General features: G+C 39.6%; 1 protein-coding gene across 3 annotated transcripts in view; it reads right to left on the bottom strand.

The window, feature by feature from the left end:
• PMCA (plasma membrane calcium-transporting ATPase 3) overlaps positions 1-18505 on the bottom strand; it is a 107683-nt gene that overhangs the window by 51725 nt on the left and 37453 nt on the right. The window contains exon 10 of one of the 3 annotated variants that reach the window (XM_022797251.2): positions 8909-18273. The exons of 1 other annotated variant lie outside the window; for it this stretch is intronic. In XM_022797251.2, the coding sequence (XP_022652986.1) occupies positions 18130-18273 (144 nt within the window). In that variant the 3' untranslated portion in view covers positions 8909-18129. Of the gene's footprint in view, positions 1-8908; positions 18274-18505 lie in introns of those variants that run through there. One more of the 3 variants, XM_022797256.2, reaches the window with a different exon arrangement.

Below are 18505 nucleotides of genomic sequence, written 5' to 3'. Positions count from 1 at the left end.
TATGTAAGCTGCTGTTGCTGCGCCATTAAGGAAAGATAGCGTGGCTACAGAAGTAGCTAGAGAATCAGGATCAGAACAGTCGAAGGCAGTGAAGGTCTAAAGTCGTAAAGCGGCAGAAACCAAAAAAACAGAAAAAATAAGCAATAGATCCTATTGCTGGTCACTAGCGGCCTTACCAGGACAGGCCGATGTCCTTACTACTTTTTTTTTTTACTATTCACTTCTAGCTGCTTGAAAATTATTTCTTCTCTCAAAAGTCAGTATATATAAGAGAATAAGCAGTAGGCTCTGTGTGGGCCTATTCCCTAGTAAATTTTATTGAGTTTCGTTGGGCCAATGACTCAACAATAAATAGCTTCGCTTTTCACTCTTTCAATATAGATATTACACCAATCGACAGGTTAAATCAAGTTTAAGACATGCAAATTTGCGGCTTGGCTGCTGACGCGCGAATGGCCATCGCTATGATTTTTGTTCAGGTAAAGGGTAAATGTCATCTGTTTATGATAGGACAGTAAGAAACAAAGAAATAAGATCAAAGACAACTGTGTAGAGAACAAAGCTAATTCTAGTTTACGATCACTACGAATGTGTTCGTTTAACAAATTAGGAAGGTTTAGTCAATGTGCTACACTGGGTCATTATTAGAGACATCGACCCTTGTTGAACAGTCAGATCAATGAAGTTTCCAGAGGGAAACAAACAAAGATATCGTTCAGCTACATTCTGTGCTTGGCAATAAAGAACAACATAAAGAAAAAAAACGTACGAAAAATGGAAATGCCGGAGGAACGGAAAACTATCCATGACCGCGTTGTTGTTGGGTAAGTTTGGTCGTCTTGAGCTTCGGGAATGACGGACCGAACAACTTTTTGAAGCACCTTTCGCAAATGGACTTTGGCAGCGCAGACAATGCTAATCCAAGTAGGGAGGCGTTCTCACACAGTCGAACGCTAATAAATAGATACTAATAGAAGTCTACAGTGAGTCCTGCCATTCGTCAGCGTGATGCGTGAAGGTGCGCCATCGGTTAGCTACATGTTGAAATTAGTAAATAATGGTGCGCGAAGAGGTGATTAAATTTGTTGGACACTGGCGATTTGCGATCATTGTAGGGCGGTTGTCAAGGTAATAACAGTCTTGCCACTACATCTTTGCTCTCAGCATCAAAATATTGCTCACATGACGGCCTTACTTAGCCAACAACAGTCAGGTCGAGGTCAGGACTCCCGGCAGGATTCCGACCACTGTCGAGCTCTGGTTGAAAAATGGCAGATAACTGGAAAGGAACTGATTTGGCCCATAGACTGACAGATCAGACAGCCAAACCGAACTAGCCAGGGGATGAGATGAAAAATAGCAGAGCGACGATCGTAGCCTGCTTTGGGCAGGCCAAGCAACGTTACGGGCATTCTTAACATCATGACGTCTCGGCACTACTTTCAACACACGACGGCCTTGACATAGGCTCCGTCACGGCACCGAACCACAACAGTCCACCACCTCTCAATCAATCGAATCGACCACCATACGGTTATATGTATAGTGTCATAGTTAACAGGCAGGTCTGTCGACGCTGTTTGGTTGACCGGCAAGGATTTTTATTCGTTCCTTCCTTTGTGTTGTGTCGAAGGTTGATTGTGAGGTGATATAGGAGCAATCAATGGCGAGAGAGACAAGGTAACACAAACCAATCGAGCGAGCACCGATCGAAAATTTCATCATCACCGTCATTATCGATCAGATCGACTCTACGAACAATACTCTGGAAAGCAGTACTTCACAAGAAGTGCTCCAAACGCCCCGAGGCTGCCTCCGCAAATCTTCAACTGTTTGCACACATTAATGTATAGACAAGTAGATATATGACAATGGCGCACTTAGATACACACACACACTCACCCGTACAGGTTTGTCAGTCGATACAAGCAAAATTCCAGGATGGAGGGCCGGAGTGAGGTAGGGAACGATGGATGACTGAAGCGTACAAACATGTGAAATGAGGAGCAGGAAGATACAAAAACGCACATCTAATCAAAAAGAAAGAATAGGGGGTGAGCATAAAAAGTTAAAAATCGATAAAAGGTGTCTTCGGAAGGTTAAGGTCCGGGGAAAGTTGAAAGTTCATGACCTCAACAGGGAGTCGTGCAATCGGTTGCGGAAGGCTTGGGTTCACCGGCGATTGGAATCACAGTAAATGGGTCATCTACAAAAAAAAAATCGGAGAGGCACAAAATGCTTCTCCAGAAAGCAAGCTGCCCAACCCTGTCATATGCGATGAATGTGCGGACGCGGCGCAGCAGGAACTATAGATGGAAATCGGTGTGACGGGCAAAATTATCGTTTTTAACGAACGACGCTTGTCTTTGTTGACTCGAGAGGTGGTCCCGGGAAACTGTCAGATTGAAGTGCGGGGCATGCGCCAAGGGGGGAAAGGTCGGGTCGCATGAAAAGCAGGGACCGAAGGCAGGGAGGCGCCTTCTGGCCTGTCTATGGGATGGCCTATCATTGTGTTGATCGTGATTATTTCTAGTGGCATAAAGGGTAGCTAAACCAGAGGACGGTCGCAGAGTCGATTGGGAAATGCTAATTAGGACAGCAGTAGTCGTAACGGTGGTTGTGGCGGTAGCGGTCTAAGCGTTGTCGGTAGAGAGCGGGTTATTGCTGGAGCAAACTTCGCTCCTGCTCACTTACTTGTTTGGTGAGGGCGGGGTGGTTTCCCTGCGATGCATCATCATCATCATCATCATCATCATGAACATGCGTGGGTGAGAGAAGCGCAAGTGGGAAAAGGAAGAGAAGTTAAAGGCATCATTTGGTTAGGATTGAATTTCTCCTCTACGTCGCGATGTCTGTCGTGCACAGTTGTCGAATGCAAGTGCAGTGGTTCGAATCCAATTCTCTTTTTTATTACAACATCACACACGTATTTTTTTTCTTATTAACGCGTCACAGACGCTTCTCTCATCACTTCAATTCGTCGTCGTCGTCGTCATCATCATCATCGTAAGAAAAACAACCATTATAGGCAGACACAGCCAGGTATAGCCAGCTGCGACACTGTCCAAAACTAGAAAAGTTATTATAGATGACATAACTGTAGCTGCTGGCAATGTATCAGCATTAAATCAGACCACTAAGAAGATAGATAGTTTTTTTAAAATAGCATCATTACGATATTTGCTGGTTGGAACGGCTGCTTCTTTTCATAGTTTGTTCTCAGTGGCTTGAGGTGTTACGTGGCAACCAAAGAGCAAAGAGCTGTGTCTTTTGCATTTTCAGGCCAGTAGGTCCTGACAGCACTGTAGGACTAAGTCAACAACTACTACTACATGTACCTGGAGAGCCATCGAAAAATCCAGGGAAGAAATGTTACGTAACCAGTGCCCCTGGCCTCTTCCACGCCACACTATATGCAGCATACCTAAACACCTACATCCGTTTTGCTTCTCAGATTAGAAAAATTAGTTAACTTTCTTTGACAGAACTCCAATTTTGAATCTAAGCGATAACTCTTTGTTTTTCGTTTCGTCCAAGCTCCTGTTACTACTAGCGTTCTTCGAAGCAAAATTTTCTTTGTGCGAATGCACAGCTTTATGGCTAACTGCGTGTACGAGAAACACGCGTATAGAAAGTAGGTTTTTAAATAGGCATCTATGATGAATAGCGGGTATATTATGAAAATAAGGTTCATTTGTGTATTTATTATATATGTACGCTGCTTGGATTACTATTGAGCGAAGAAAATCCAATCAGTGGTTCTGCATCCACAAGAAAAGCTTCTATCATACTCAGCTTAGGCAATCACTTCGAACAGCGTAGAAGACAAGAAACGTTCCGGTTATTATTTATGAGGAGGCACAAGCGGAATGAAAAAAACCGGAGGCGCCGGAGGTGGGAGCTGTCTAACATATCGTCTACGAGGATTTGTCGCTCGCAAAATTGACGCCGGGGCATATATATATATATATATATATATATATATATACCCCGGTACTACTAGTATGTAGATAGTACAGGCGGGAAGTCTAGCCATGAGGCGAAAGGCGAACAAAGCCATCACCATAATCATCAGCATCGATGTATTTCACGATCATCTTGCTTTCTTGCACTTTGGCATCTATCTGACTCGTAGTTACTAGGTGCCTTTTGTTAGAGTAAGTTTTTATGAAAACTTAGAAAAAACTGTTTCTGGAAGAAACATGCCGTATTCTATCGCCGATCGAGGCATGGCCAGCGGGTACCACGGCTCATTTCAGTTCAGTTACACTTAGCATTAAGGGCAAAAGAGCAGGGGTGAGCATATTCAATTGCGTTTCAGTTTTTTTTGTTGTTGTTGTTGTTGAAGCAGGGTGATTTTGATCGATTTTGAAGAATAGTCTGCTTATATGATCTAAGCGCAGATCGAAACAATCTGCTGTCCCGTTGTTGTCAGGGTGGCTGGCGAATGTGCGCTTCGCGCATCTCATCACTGCCGCCGCCGTCATCATTAGCGCGTCATCGCAATCAGTTATTCAATACTTGCAGCATTTAGTTTCGATCTGTTCGCATAATAGATGTAACAGTTACCAAAAGGCAAAAAAACAACGCATGCTTAAGCTTTGTCGAGAAGGACGGTGCGCTACAATTAATGCGAGAGTATGGAGTAAAGTAAAAGCTTTTTAACTACTTGATTATGTAAGGATTTGATGGATTTTTTCCAACCATTGTGTTTTATCGCTTAATTATAAGTCTTCACCGGGTCGCACTTCCAAGCATCACCACCTGTTCCGTTTACTGAACGCGTATGATAAATTTATTACATAAATGCATGTTGCTTAGTGCTTCGGAACTTTTGCTGTGAAAAAGCACTATTTTCTGTTTGGTGCATGAGAAATATGTTTGTTGTCTTCATTTTAGTGATTCTTCCTTTGCTCATCATCGAGTTATACAGCTAAATGATGACAAAAAATAGCATTTGCATCCATCGACACCTTCTTCACCCTCGATCTATTTCTAATGCCAAAATAAGCAAACACAAGCAAAAATATTGTTCGGTTTAATATGAAAACTATATAGTTGAGATAATTATCCTCCTTCCAAAAAGTTCGAAGCGATGAAAAGTAGCGAATGGAATGCTTTTTAAACTCCAAAATGCATTACTTATGTACCAAGATCAGCGGTCAAAGCCGTGGTGGTGCCGTTCAATGTCTATTCCCCGTCACTCAAAATAAATCGAATGCATATTCTAGGCACGCGACTTTGACGAAAGCCTGGGCATCGGTAGACAAACTTAACGTAAAGCGTCAGCTGCACAATTGCTTAGACAATAGAAAAACGAGGATAATGAAAAAGAAGAACTTTGCTATAGTGAAACGTTAAGTTGGCTCCGCAAGTTCGACTTGCATTTGCATCCATCGACAAGGCGACAAAGGCATTTTGAAATGACGATAGTAATAATAATGATATTTGGCTAAATACCAAAAAAACAAGAGGAGCAGCATCAAATAACTCGTAATAATCTGTAGGGAACATAAGCAGCGTTAAGGAGACAAAAAAAAAGCTTAGTTCAATAATCAAAACAATACTCATTATATACTAATACGCCAAACGCGTAATGTGGCAATAATACAATAATATAACTTCGAAATCAGGCTTTATCAAACCAATTTATCGAATACGTAAAAACTTAAAAAGTTTCACATGTGCAACCCATCAGACGTTTTTGTCGTGAATTCCGGACGGAACCAACAAAGAAAACCAATAAAAAACAGCGAAGCAGAACTAACTTCGAAACTTAACTTAAAAAAGAAGCCAGTAAAGCAGAAGGTATTTTTAGCTGCCGCCGCTGCTGCTGCTGCCGCCGCCGCTAGCTGTAGTTGGGATGAGGCCGATATCAACTGGACAAACTGAAGGCATTTGGCGCATTGCGTCAATAGTCACCTTTAAGCGGTGCAAATGCGCTTATACCATAAACGCGTGTATCACAGTAACACGGCACCACGGTTCGGTATCAACGTCATCATCATCATCATCGGGCATCAGGAAGAATATCGACCACACAGTCAGTGTGCAATGGATGAATGAATATTTTAAAAAATGGACCGTGCTAAATAGACTGAAACAGCGGGTTGTTGACAGGCGATGTTGCTTGGATACTGCTTTTTCCTAAGTTTATTTCATTCTTTTTAGTTTTTTTTTCTTCTGACTATAACTCTTTGTTGTTGTTCAAGTTCGAACTCGAATTATCAACATCATTAATTTATCTCGCGGAACTGCGCGTAACTGCCCTAGTATTCAGTTCAATGAGGATCAAAGTCTGTGCTGGCTGTATAAGTGTCTCTTACAGCTTGGTCCGTCGCGGTCTTGCTGTAGGGAACGGGGATGAGTCTGTCCTGCAGCTCGCCTCCGATCACCTGTCGATGTTCGTTTGTTGGATGGAGGAGCGGAGTGGTCGGTGTTGATAGACCGATTCGTTGGATCAGGGACGATCATGAGCGCCGTTCGTCGCCACGAGATCAGCCACAGAAGATGTAAGTGTGTGTGAGCGTGTATGCGTGCGTGCGTGCGTGCATGCGCACGCCCGCGACCGGAGCATACGGCAGAGGAGTGAAGGGAGGCAACCATACGGTGACGAAAGAATCAGTGTTGATGCGGGATGTTGTATGGTTGATTTGGTGCGCGAACGAATACAACCGGATGTATGTACGGATGAACAATAGAAGATTGTTCGCGTCGATCGAATGAAGGACGAATGACGACACGCACAACCGTCACCATTGGGTAGCAGCAGTAGTAGAAGAAGAGTGTAGAGAAGTAGTGCAGCAGAAGAAGAAGAAGAAGAAGAAGAAGAAGAAGTGTAAGGCAGTACGGGGAAAGGAGGAAAAGAACAACAACGAACACACGTTTCACATAGTACATCAACGAACAGGGTTCTTAGAGACTTTTTTGTTTGTTTCCTTTTAATATCATTACTAATGCGCAGCCTCTGAATGATACTCATCCGCACTGTTCCTTTTTCTGTTTCACTAATTGATTGGTTAGTCAACCGATTGATCAATCGATTATTTACGGAGCTTACCAATATCACGACATAACAACCCTTGGGGGGTCGCCGCCTGTAAAGGGCCAATCTGTTTCGTGGAGGAATCAACAAGCTCACACGAAGCCAGGGCTCTGCGGACGACTAGGAATAGACTAAATGAGACCTATGAGCTGCTTTAGAAAAAAACAGCGCCATCACATTTTTATAAAAATATTAAATATTTTTGAGTGCTTATTTATCATAAGTTTAACTATTACTAGTATTCTGAGACTCAACAAGCAACCTCTTGACGCTGCGTGCAGTATTAGCTTTTGAGCGAAGCAAACAAATTGGACAATGAGCGGTACTCGTGCCCCGGCTGTCATATATATATGCACCTTATTTTTTTATGGCTAATTACGTTTCATTTATCTGACGTCACATAAAGCAATACCTATAAAGTCAAAAGAAATATTTTAACATTAGGCCGAAATTGTCTCTAGGTGTACGAATAGAACGATTCACACACAGTACTCACATTTTGTTATATCGAGCGAAACTTATATATATATATATACAGGTTTCGCTTATATATATATATATATGTTTAGGGTTGGAAAATAACGTTTCTCTAACGAATCTCATAGGTAAGCATAGATAAGCTATCCTTGAAAAATCGCATAACGTGCGGTGTAATTCGACTAACAACATGGAACTGGATCAATAATAGTAATGCTATGTTGGCTGTCAGAAATAGGAAATAATTTCTACTAAGTAAAGCCTACGTATGAAACAAGATTCGCAGATCTGATTTAACATTGTGCCTTAATAGACACTTCGCACTACATTCTCTCTAACAGTTTTTAGCTCGTGATGGCGCGCAAATACGATCCATCCATCAGTAACGGAAATAAAGTGTTGGCCACAAATATTTGTTTAAGCGACAAAGCGCCACCGCTAAAACTTCTTTGCATCCGAGCCTTGCATTATTCATTGACGTCTGCTCGGACCGCGCGTCGGCCATTATCAACAACTCAAATGTGGCGTGTTGATCTGATGCTGGACCGCGTGCTCAATTTCAAATACACTCTGTCATCGTGTTGTGTTTTTACGCGAGACTTCCCATGCAAGATGACTCAACTGAAACTCTGCAAGGAGCCAATGAAATAGTTGACCATCTGACTGCAGGCACAACATAATCTTTTTTGTTTTGTGTTTCGTTGCTTGTGATGACTTTCATATTGTATATGACAAGCCAACAAATGGTGTGTGCAACTCGTTACGGATACATCTGTCTTCTGTATAAATTAAAAGATCCGGTAACATAAATGGAACGACAGCCTACATTCATAGAGGTTTAGTTAAGAATCAGTTATAAGACCCTGTGGATCGATTTTACTTAGCACATGCTAGATGAATTAATGCTCATACACTAAGTTAAAAAATAAGATTTATATCAGGTACAAACCTGTAATACTACTATGGAATGTTCTGTGACGTCAACTGGCATTCATAGGCACTTCTCATCAATGTGTTTAGAGTGTCGAAGTAAAAACAATTACCGACTAACCCTTTCATCACCTGGGATCATAGTGATTTGCTGATGATTTATTTTTTAGTTCGAACGATTAGCGACAGTTTTCAATTTTGTTGGGATGAAAACTGACGCAGCGTCGTTCTATCATTGTTTAGCGTGTAAAGGCTAGAATGTTGTAAAGCAAAGTGTATTAAATACAGAAGTGATTATTCATCTGGTCTTTTGTTATTTATTTTTATTTGTTCATACGGAAATAAAGCGCTGATAGCATTACTTATACGATATATATTGTTAAGTAAGGGATGGTTTGTTTTTTGACGCGTGTCTATGTGTGAGGAAAAACGACTGACATGCAAGTTGAAAAGGCATTTTGAACATTAGAATCAGTTTTAAATTTATTTCTTTGCAATAACCTTTTTAACTAAGAAACAAGTCTACAACTGACTTCGTTATATTTATAGCCTTCATCACCTTCATAATTATCGTTATCAACTTCATATCCTTTTCTCGCATCATCTTTCTGCCATTTCAGCCATCTTTTTCTTTCTTTCTTCCTTTCGTTCGCTCTATCTTCATTACTATCTTTTGTTATTATTAGTAATGTTATTATTATTATTATTATCAATTATTATTATTGTTGTTGTTGTGTTGTTGTTGTTGTTGTTGTTGTTGTTTATTTGTCTCGAAATGTCGTATTTACATTATCGCGTTGCTATTTATTTAGCGCGGCTTTCATGTAACAAAACAAGTGACGGGCAGAGCGACCTTCCAGTATCGCCGACGCCTCACAGATCACCCTGACGCTCGATCTAAATGACAACAAAGGTGTTTGCATGTTGATCATAAATCATAATCAGGTGTGTGCCACCTCTAATTGGGAATGACACAACATCCATTCACCCGCAAAAAAAGCACCCCCCATCGCGGACCTTAAATACGAGTTCTTGGAAATAGATGGGCTGATCGTTCCAGTTAGTAGCAGTTTTGAGTGGTAGGTACACGGTATGTTATGATGTCGTATTTCACTCGGGGCGACGCTCACTTGGCAGTTACACTTAACAGTGTTATTAGCGCCACTGCTACTTGTGTCAAAGGGATGTTTTCCGTTACAATTGTATTCTAGTTCATATCGGTTTTGATAGCCTCGCACAGGCACAACATGCGTAGCACGTGTGCACCGAATATACGGCCTGCTTTGACTTTTGCTGCAACACAGGGCGGATCCTTTAGGATCCAAAACAAAACGTAACAGAAACCGCTGCCTCCAGGTTCAGTTAGATGGCGTCGCTCTTTTTTTTTATTTTGCTTCACGTCGTTTGTGTGGCCATTAGAAAAAGGAGAGGTTAACGAGAAACTGCGAATGCCCCTTAGTTATAGGGTAACAACTTGTCTCTAAGGCCTTTCGGCAGCAGCTAGTTGCATCAGAATCTGGAGGTCAATCAGAGCGCGCGCGAGCTAGCCGTGGCAGGCCGCTCTATCCGCTTAAGCAAGCTAACAACAGTTACCTTACGCTTGAACGTTTCTTCGCTTTTTCATTTACCTCCTCTCTCCTCCTTGCTTATTATTTGTTTGTCTGTCTCCATGCGTGAGGCATTATCATCAGCATCCATTTCTAATTATCATTACTATTAGTCGTCATAAATATATTATCATAAGTATGTTTCGTTTTCTAGTCTTAGTTCTCTTTTTTTGCTGATATTTTCTAACTCCTCCTCGATTCCGCATTTGATCCTTGTTCTTTCTCACTTCTTCTCGTCGTCGTCGTCGCCGCCGTCGCCGTCGCCGTCGCCGTCGCCGTCGTCGTCGTCGTCGTCGTCGTCGTCGTCGTCGTCGTCGTCGTCGTCACCATTAACATCACTATCATAGCGCTGCTAGGATCTGTCGATCCTTGCGCTCAATCGATTTATTCATTTTATTGTTTGCTGTTGTAGTTTATTTGTATGTTTGACATAATCTGATATTATCATCTCTTGCTCTATGCACTACATTCACGCCTTATCTCATTCTTTAGAACCACCACCCACTTGTGCTAATGAATATATCGAAGTGGAGTGTCTGCAAATAGAGGAAATGAGATGCGCGTGTGACCGACCGTTCGCTTGTTTATGTTACGACTTACCAAAATGGGTAATAATATAATGCAGTAGAAATGGCAATGGTGACGGATGTGTGGGAATATCGTGTGACGGCAAAGCTGTGCGCTGGGATCTTTGAATCTTCTACGGTCGTTGCTTATATGGTTTCTGCATCAATATGGTGTTAGTGCCTGATAGGTTTTACATGTGGATTTTACTCAATCGTATTTTGTGTACCGGCGGGTATGCGTCTATGTCGAAATCGATCGGTCTACCATATATCTATAGTGAATTGTCTCATGTATGATGTTGTAAATGAACCTGCGGCATCTTTACCTAACGGTTCAGCCTCTTCGTAGACCCCGCGATGGTTCAGTGATAACGGGCATAGATAGACGCACTTTGTTGTCGGCTGAAGGGAAGGGGTAAGGGAGGCAGCCTAATGCTACCTTGGGTACACAACGGCTAATCAAGGTTGTACCGAGCATAAATATTAAGAATAAAGAACGAGTTGGTCAAAATGAACTAAAAAGAACTAACCGCACGACCAATGATTAACTAGAATAATTAAGCGTCTAAAATGCATTAACCATGTTTTTATTTCTATTGGCTGGATTCCCGTGATAGTTTTGCGGGAAATTATCTGTTTGTTAATATTAGGGACATAGTCTAGGTCGAAGTTGGGCGTAGACACGCTTCGTTTTATGGCGGGAGCCAGCTGTCTCATGGGATGTCTAACGATGATGCCGGTCGTATAACTCGAAAAAAAAAAAAAAAAAAAGGAAACGGGAGGTATGTTCACTATCCCGGCTCAAAAAGCGACAATGATTTAAAATGGCACGCATATTTATCGAAACTATTATCAGCTATTATCAGGTTGGTATTCTATACACGCCAAGAGAATATCTCCTTTTATCTGTTTCGATTTCTAATAAAAGTAAAGTGGATGGATAGATTGTAATCTATCCCTTTGTAATAGAAGGAATACTTTTCCACATTGTACTCTGCATGGTGTAGGAATGGTAGAAATATTATACAATTTTTAAAAAATTATATAGTAAATTCATAGGTTTTGAGCTAGAGGATAAGGTACAAAGTCACCTGAACTTAGTCTGTAGATCGGTCAATTTACAACATAATATATATATATACATATAAACAGTTAACGCAAAGATGCTTTATACCAAAAAAAAAATTAAAAAAACAAGTACAGTTAATTAATAGATAATACTATAAAAACATTTAAAAATACATATTAGTCGAGGCATTGCAGAAACCATTACTAGCAAACAACTGCCCTTCCCTGTCAGATGCATAATAAGAACAATGTGTTTATTCAATTGTTCGTGATTCATATTCAAATGTTAGGTATTGCTTTACTATATATATATATATATATATACTTCTTTAATATCTATTCGTAGATGTAAGTGTTCAAGAAATCTGCCACGAACAATAAAGGAAAACTTATTTACATATTATACTACATAGGTGTTGTATGTTGTCGTTCAACGATATAAAATATATTCCTACAATCGATCGCTCCTAACAAGTTCAGAAACAAGTCAATCCCTTTGAGAGGCAAAAGGTGAAAAAGTCTCCTGTTTGTCTCTTTAACGCAACGTGAACTTGGGGTAAGTTCAACAAAGGATCTGGCAGGATATCGTTGAAAAAATTTAACTATTTGACATAACTACTATTAAAATACTAATAGTACTTCGTAGTTTCTTATATTCAAGTAGTAAACGGATGAACAAACTGGTCTGGCGTACGCTTAATTCTTACATAGATTGAATATGTGTATTTCAGACCAAGTAAGAATTTGTAGAAAAATCACACACCAATACGGGGATATTTATCGCGAGACCTCCTGCGACGACTTGAAAAATATTCGATTTGCTTTTGTATAGCATTCATGGAACAATACAGCATCAATCGTATAGCAACGACAACTGAACGTCGAAGAAATTACGACAACAGTACTATTTCTTTTGTCTTCCATTCAACAAGTTACTGCTGATGTTTCACTGGGGCTAATCAGTTTGTTACGTGCCCCATGTATTTATACCTATAATATTGTGTAAATATATGCGACTGTATTGCGGCATGTTGCGTTGTATGCTCAGCGTCGACGTATTCTTTTTATCAGTAACATGATCCGTTAACAGTAAACTACGCGAAATTGGATGTTGTAAAAACAACAGTCTTATATGAAGTGCCGATGATTGTAAAAATAAAAAATTTGCTAACATCGTCCCAATGGAGTCCACGTTCGTTGGGTTCGTCTAGCCTGATTCTAATAATTAGGGTATTATTGGGTCTAGGTGTGTATCACATCGTAGAGCTAATCTTTTCAGAACGATAATTTAATTTTTAGAGTATCTTTTATCCAAGCAACACATTTGGGCTGCCGTTATCGAATAAGTTTATCAAGGTTCTTCGAAGGCGATACGCGGTGAGAAAATATTCGATTCGCGAAAAAGGAAGCGTGAAAAATTGGTCTATCTTATTTAGGTGTTTAGTTCTTTCTATTGCCAAATTGGGGAAGGACACGAAAAGGTTCCTGAATATTCAGTTTTGATACTGTATTATATCTACATAACTCAAGCTTACTTCTTATTTATAAATTGTAGGCTCGTTCGGGCTCATGTTGCTCTACACACATACGCACAAAAGTTCGATGCTTTATCTATTGGGGGCACGACAAAAGTAGCAAGCGTTTCACGCTATTTTCAAAACTGTCGACATTACCTAAAAGCGAGCGCCTTCTCCTTAAAAAATCGGCAGCAAAAGAAGCTCAACTACCTTATGCGTAACAACTATATATATATATATATAGCCTTTGCTTCTGTCTCGTATCGAATTATCGTTCTCTGTGTGTTTACATATAAAAAAACGTATGTGTTTCCTTATTATATATAGGTGTCCGTGAGACGCAGAGAATAGAAACTGTTCGGATGCGTTTTATCAGATTTAGGCAATGTCAGCATCATAATCAGCTAGTCAATAATAATCATTAATAACAAAATAGTAGAGCTTATATATATATATATATATATATATATATAGCCATTACTATCATGATAGTAATCGTTATAATCATATAATATATTCTTTAGCAATATTTAGCTATTACCATTGTTAGTCGTAGTACTAGGATTAGTGATAACCCCTCGTTCTCTCTCACTCGTGTTTTTTATCTCAAGTTTTCTACGTATCTTGTTGAGTTTCGTCAGCATTGTATGGCTTGTTGCTGTTCTGCTGCTGTTGTTTTTCTCAAATTTTCAATTTCATCACGTATACCAGAGTTGTCGGCTGGATAATGTAATCGATCGGTTTCACTCTTGCTGGCTAAGTATATATTTGTCTATTTGTTTGACGTTTTTGGACTATTGGTTGCGTTCGGTCTAATTTTTATCTAAGTTTTTTTATTAGTGTTTGTGGCCTTTACTTGAAGATATCATCGTAGCGCCTTCCTCAGTGATAAATATATCTTATATCATAAATTAGAGTCCACCTTCCTTCATATATTTATAATATGAACTGGTCATATACAAATACAATGGTGTCGCCCTCAGCTATTAGCTGCGTAACGTAAATGTCAAAGCTTTAAGAAGCACTGTCACATTGACATTACGTTCTGTAGGGCTTCATTCGAGGAAGCGCGGGTACGTATATATATGTATATATAATATATGTGTGCTTTACTATGTGTGTACGTAAACATTACATATTCGAGTCCTTTTATGCACGCCATAAATTATATAGTCAACTTGTATTGACGAAAAGAGATAAAAGAGATCCGCATACTGTATAAACGTTTGAATTTAATTCTTATTACATATGGGTGTCAGTCTAAGCTGTCTGAAAACTGTCTAAAAACAAAGTCTGTCATTGATTTCTATTGATGTTTGTTATGCAATTACACGGGTGCAAAACTTAAAAACATATATATATATATATATATATATATATATATGTCGTGTATGGCGCGTTTTTTTCTCATTTTCGGACCTGTTATAATCGTACGATTTTATTGTTACACGACGCATCGTAATTATGTGTTCTTATCTAACTGGCGTGTTAGAGAATTAAAGAAAGAATTGTATCATTAAATAATTCTATTTACAAAATTAACCAGGCATCCATACTGCTAAATACGCGTTTTATCTATTGTTTGGGAGTGATCTGTTCGCCTCAGTATATCATTACCCCCCTCTCAGATGCCGCCCATCCGTACGGACAAATATAGCATATATATATATATCATTCACAATAGGTGAACTCATAGAGATGTACGAATCAGTGATTCACCCTATATCATCATCATCATTCACCTCCGTCGTTTGATTTTAGTCCTTATATTATATTAATTTTTTTATTTACGTTACGACGTACCTAAAGTCGATTAGAAGAAAATAATCAACGCGACTCACTCACTCGAATAAATACACAGAGAGTGGCCCTGTGGCTCATGCGTCATCATTGTATTTTGGGCGATTGAGCACAGGACAGAAATGTATTACTATTATTATTATTATTATTACTATCAAGAAAAACTCTCGTTATGCTAGTGATAAACTACCTTTTTACGGAAATTATTTTCGCTATCATCTCATCAAATCATCATGTTCTCTTATATCCTCCTTGCTTCACTCATCAAAGTTCTACTCAAATCGATTCCAACTTCACAGACCGGTTTCAAAGCCCCTTCGTGTATCTACTCCTTTTCCTTATGCGGCTCTAACGTTCTGGGCGTATTATTTCTATTCGCCTGTTTTTAATATTGCAACCCGTATGCGTTATATGCTGCTACTGATAATATGCCACTGTTGTTCTTATTCTACAAATTGTCTGTGTGATTATAGTCAGTCGTAAAGGCTGAGCAAATAAGCAGCTGGGCTGCTCCAAACATGGTTTTTGCGTCGGGCAAAGCTGATCAAGTTTGTTTCTTTGTTCTCCTTTATCCTTCCGCTACATGCAATATAGCAGACTGTATTGCAAGCTTTTGGAAACAGAAATGCGTAAGAGAGAGATATCATGGATTATTAATGAATATTACGTTGGCCTCGTAATATGCTATAAGCACAGTCTCCGATCACGGTGGATGAAAAACTCAAAACCTTCAAATAGTTCTATTTGTCGAGGTCTCCAAAAAAATTGGAATCTATGTGCTTCGACATCACCAGCGCTGAAATCATCATTATTATTAATAATATGAATACTAGCTATAGAATTGGTTAAGTAGCTGTTCGTCAGTGCTATATCAATGTCGATCATTCCTATTTAATATAACCTCCTCCATCCACCTCAAACCCGCTCCTCCATCTTTTCCGTCAGATACATATCTAGTTTAGTAGGTGTTTTATAGTAGAGATAATGCCGCCGACTACACTTATTCATTGGCTTTGTTATGTCTTTGGTTGTTTAGTATATCTGTGTTGCGTACATCCATTGTCGACTCTACTAAAGATAGTGTTTATCATAAACATGGAATTTTTTACTCGTGAACCAAGTCATGTCCTCTGTATCCGTTTCTGCTGGCTTATATATATGTATTTATATATATGGCTATATTAGTTTGTAGATTCATACTTCTACCCTTCTTGGACGTAATAGGGAGACTTGCTTGAAGCGAAATTGCAACTGAAGAGTCTTCGAGAAGCTTTTTGCTGCTTTTTCGAGTGAGCAACAACTTTAGTCGGATTTTATCAAATAGTATGTATTTATCATTGTCTACGATCGAAGTCAGTGCCATAAATGTCTGAATGATGTAGAGGTGCAAGTAAACAAAAAAAAATCTAGGTAAGCTTGGATTATTTCGGATTTCTGATATATAATATTTAATTATATTATATTTTGAAATAATGCTAAAAAAAGTTTTCCGTTTCGCTACGTTCTAGCGATCCATTGTAATTAGAATCTGGCAAGCGCTCTGCACAAAGGTATCTCTTCCAGTCGCATACACGCATGACAAAGATACAAAGTATGTCAAGAGAGTATAATGGGCAGTCTGCGAGTAAAAATCAAGACTTATTGCGGTTTCTAACCGTAGTCAGGATAAACCGGACATAACCTTCAGCCTGGACGAGATGGAACAAACAGAGGTCGACAGAGTGAACAGTATAAGGATACATGAACAGTCCTTTCGGCGGCCGCTCAGTTCCTCCAATGGCCTTGCCTCCTCAATTACAAGGATCGCCACCGCCACCACGACCCCGGCCTTGTTTTGTTTGTTAGCATTACCTCATCTGTTTTGTTGTTTACTTTTGTCCTATTCGTTCCGTTGTTTATTGGCATTAGTGAATACACAAATATTAGTACTATTGTTATGTGTCAAAATCGTCATCCTACCACATCGATAACAATAGTAGTATATAATAATAATATGAATCAAACTTGTACTATATTATCAGCGAATCATTAAACGATCGCATCAAAGATCGCTCTAACGATTTCGCCCATTCTTTCCGTTCCGCCTACTTTTAAGTCATCCCTATCTTTCCCGTTGTGAACAACTTCTCCTTGACCTCCTGCCTGCGCGTTATTGTTATTTATTGGTTACCTTCGCCGACGGCAGCCATTTTTAAAGTTGCTCTTACTACGTTATTGTTAGCGTTGTCATCATGGCTGTCGTTATTGTTATTATTATTGTTCTTGTCGTTTTACTGTGTTTTCGTGTCATCAGTTAATGCGGTCATTGTGTGTTTTCTATTATTGATTATAGTACTTGGTCATGCTTCCTTTCGTTTAGGTTCATTTTTGTTTCTTGTTAGCATCGTTGCATAGAGGCCGGCAACACCTGTGATGCCAATCCAATGTTGCGTCGTGTTATTAAGAATAGCAGTTAAATCTGTGTATATAATAACCCGCCGCTGCTTTCACCGTTGTTGCTTTTACCGATGTTATTGTCGTTTTTGTTACTTGTTGGTTGTTGCAGTTATTCTTGTATCGTTAATACACCACATTTCCTAGTCATTATCATCGCACCTGCAATGTCCGTCCGTTGTGAGTTTTACTGTCCCCGTAATTGTTGCCACGAGACGAATACTCACTGTATGCGTTTCAAATTTATATTATCTGCGTCAATTAATGTTGTTGCTGTCTTTCTATAGTCAGGTCTTGAACGTTATGCGCCCACCTGACTTGATCATTGGCGTCGATGCTGTTTCCGCTGTGATTCATTATATAATTATTTATCATTTATATAGTTATGGTCGATGTTGTCACTTGAAACTGAGCTAGTAAGTCTTTCGATATCGTTAAATCTCTGTAATATGTCTGCCTCACTGGCGATATATATATAAGCCGAGCCTTGGTGAGATAGTGGGTGGTGCTTTATGTAATCGTTTTGGTTCCTTTCATCTTCCGTTTCCCTACCGTGAAAATGTCTGCCGCACTATTCGACTAGTTCGCGCCATTGTATTTGTGCACGTTGCTCGCCAGCATCCTCCCATGTGTCATCAATAGTCACCGCATAATTACTTGAGAAAGGGTTATTTTATGCTGTGTAATTAATAATTCGGCCCGTACAATTTTGGAGCCGCCAATTCATTCATTCGTACAGCTATTATTATTATTGTCGTCGTCGTCGTCGTCGTCGTCGTCGTCGTCATCATCAGCAGCAGCAGCATTATCACCATCATTAGTTGCAGCGTCTTTTCAACGGGAATTAATGTTATTATTGTTCTCATCTATGAATATTGTCAGCATGATGACTATTCTTAGTGTTATCTTAATATTATCATCGCTATAATAAAGTTCTTCATACTTGTATTAGGCTATCTACAATATGTTTCCAGTGCAATATAAATGTCAATGAATGAATCGATTAACGGATGAATGAAGACAACTATCGCGCAATCTTCTCGCGGTCATGGCCTCTCGATT

The sequence above is a fragment of the Varroa destructor genome, unplaced genomic scaffold, assembly GCF_002443255.2.
Source record: "Varroa destructor unplaced genomic scaffold, Vdes_3.0 BEIS01000003.1, whole genome shotgun sequence".
Lineage (NCBI taxonomy): Eukaryota > Metazoa > Arthropoda > Arachnida > Mesostigmata > Varroidae > Varroa > Varroa destructor.
The sequence above is the reverse complement of the archived record's forward strand: the minus strand, read 5'-3'. Positions and strand labels throughout refer to the sequence as shown.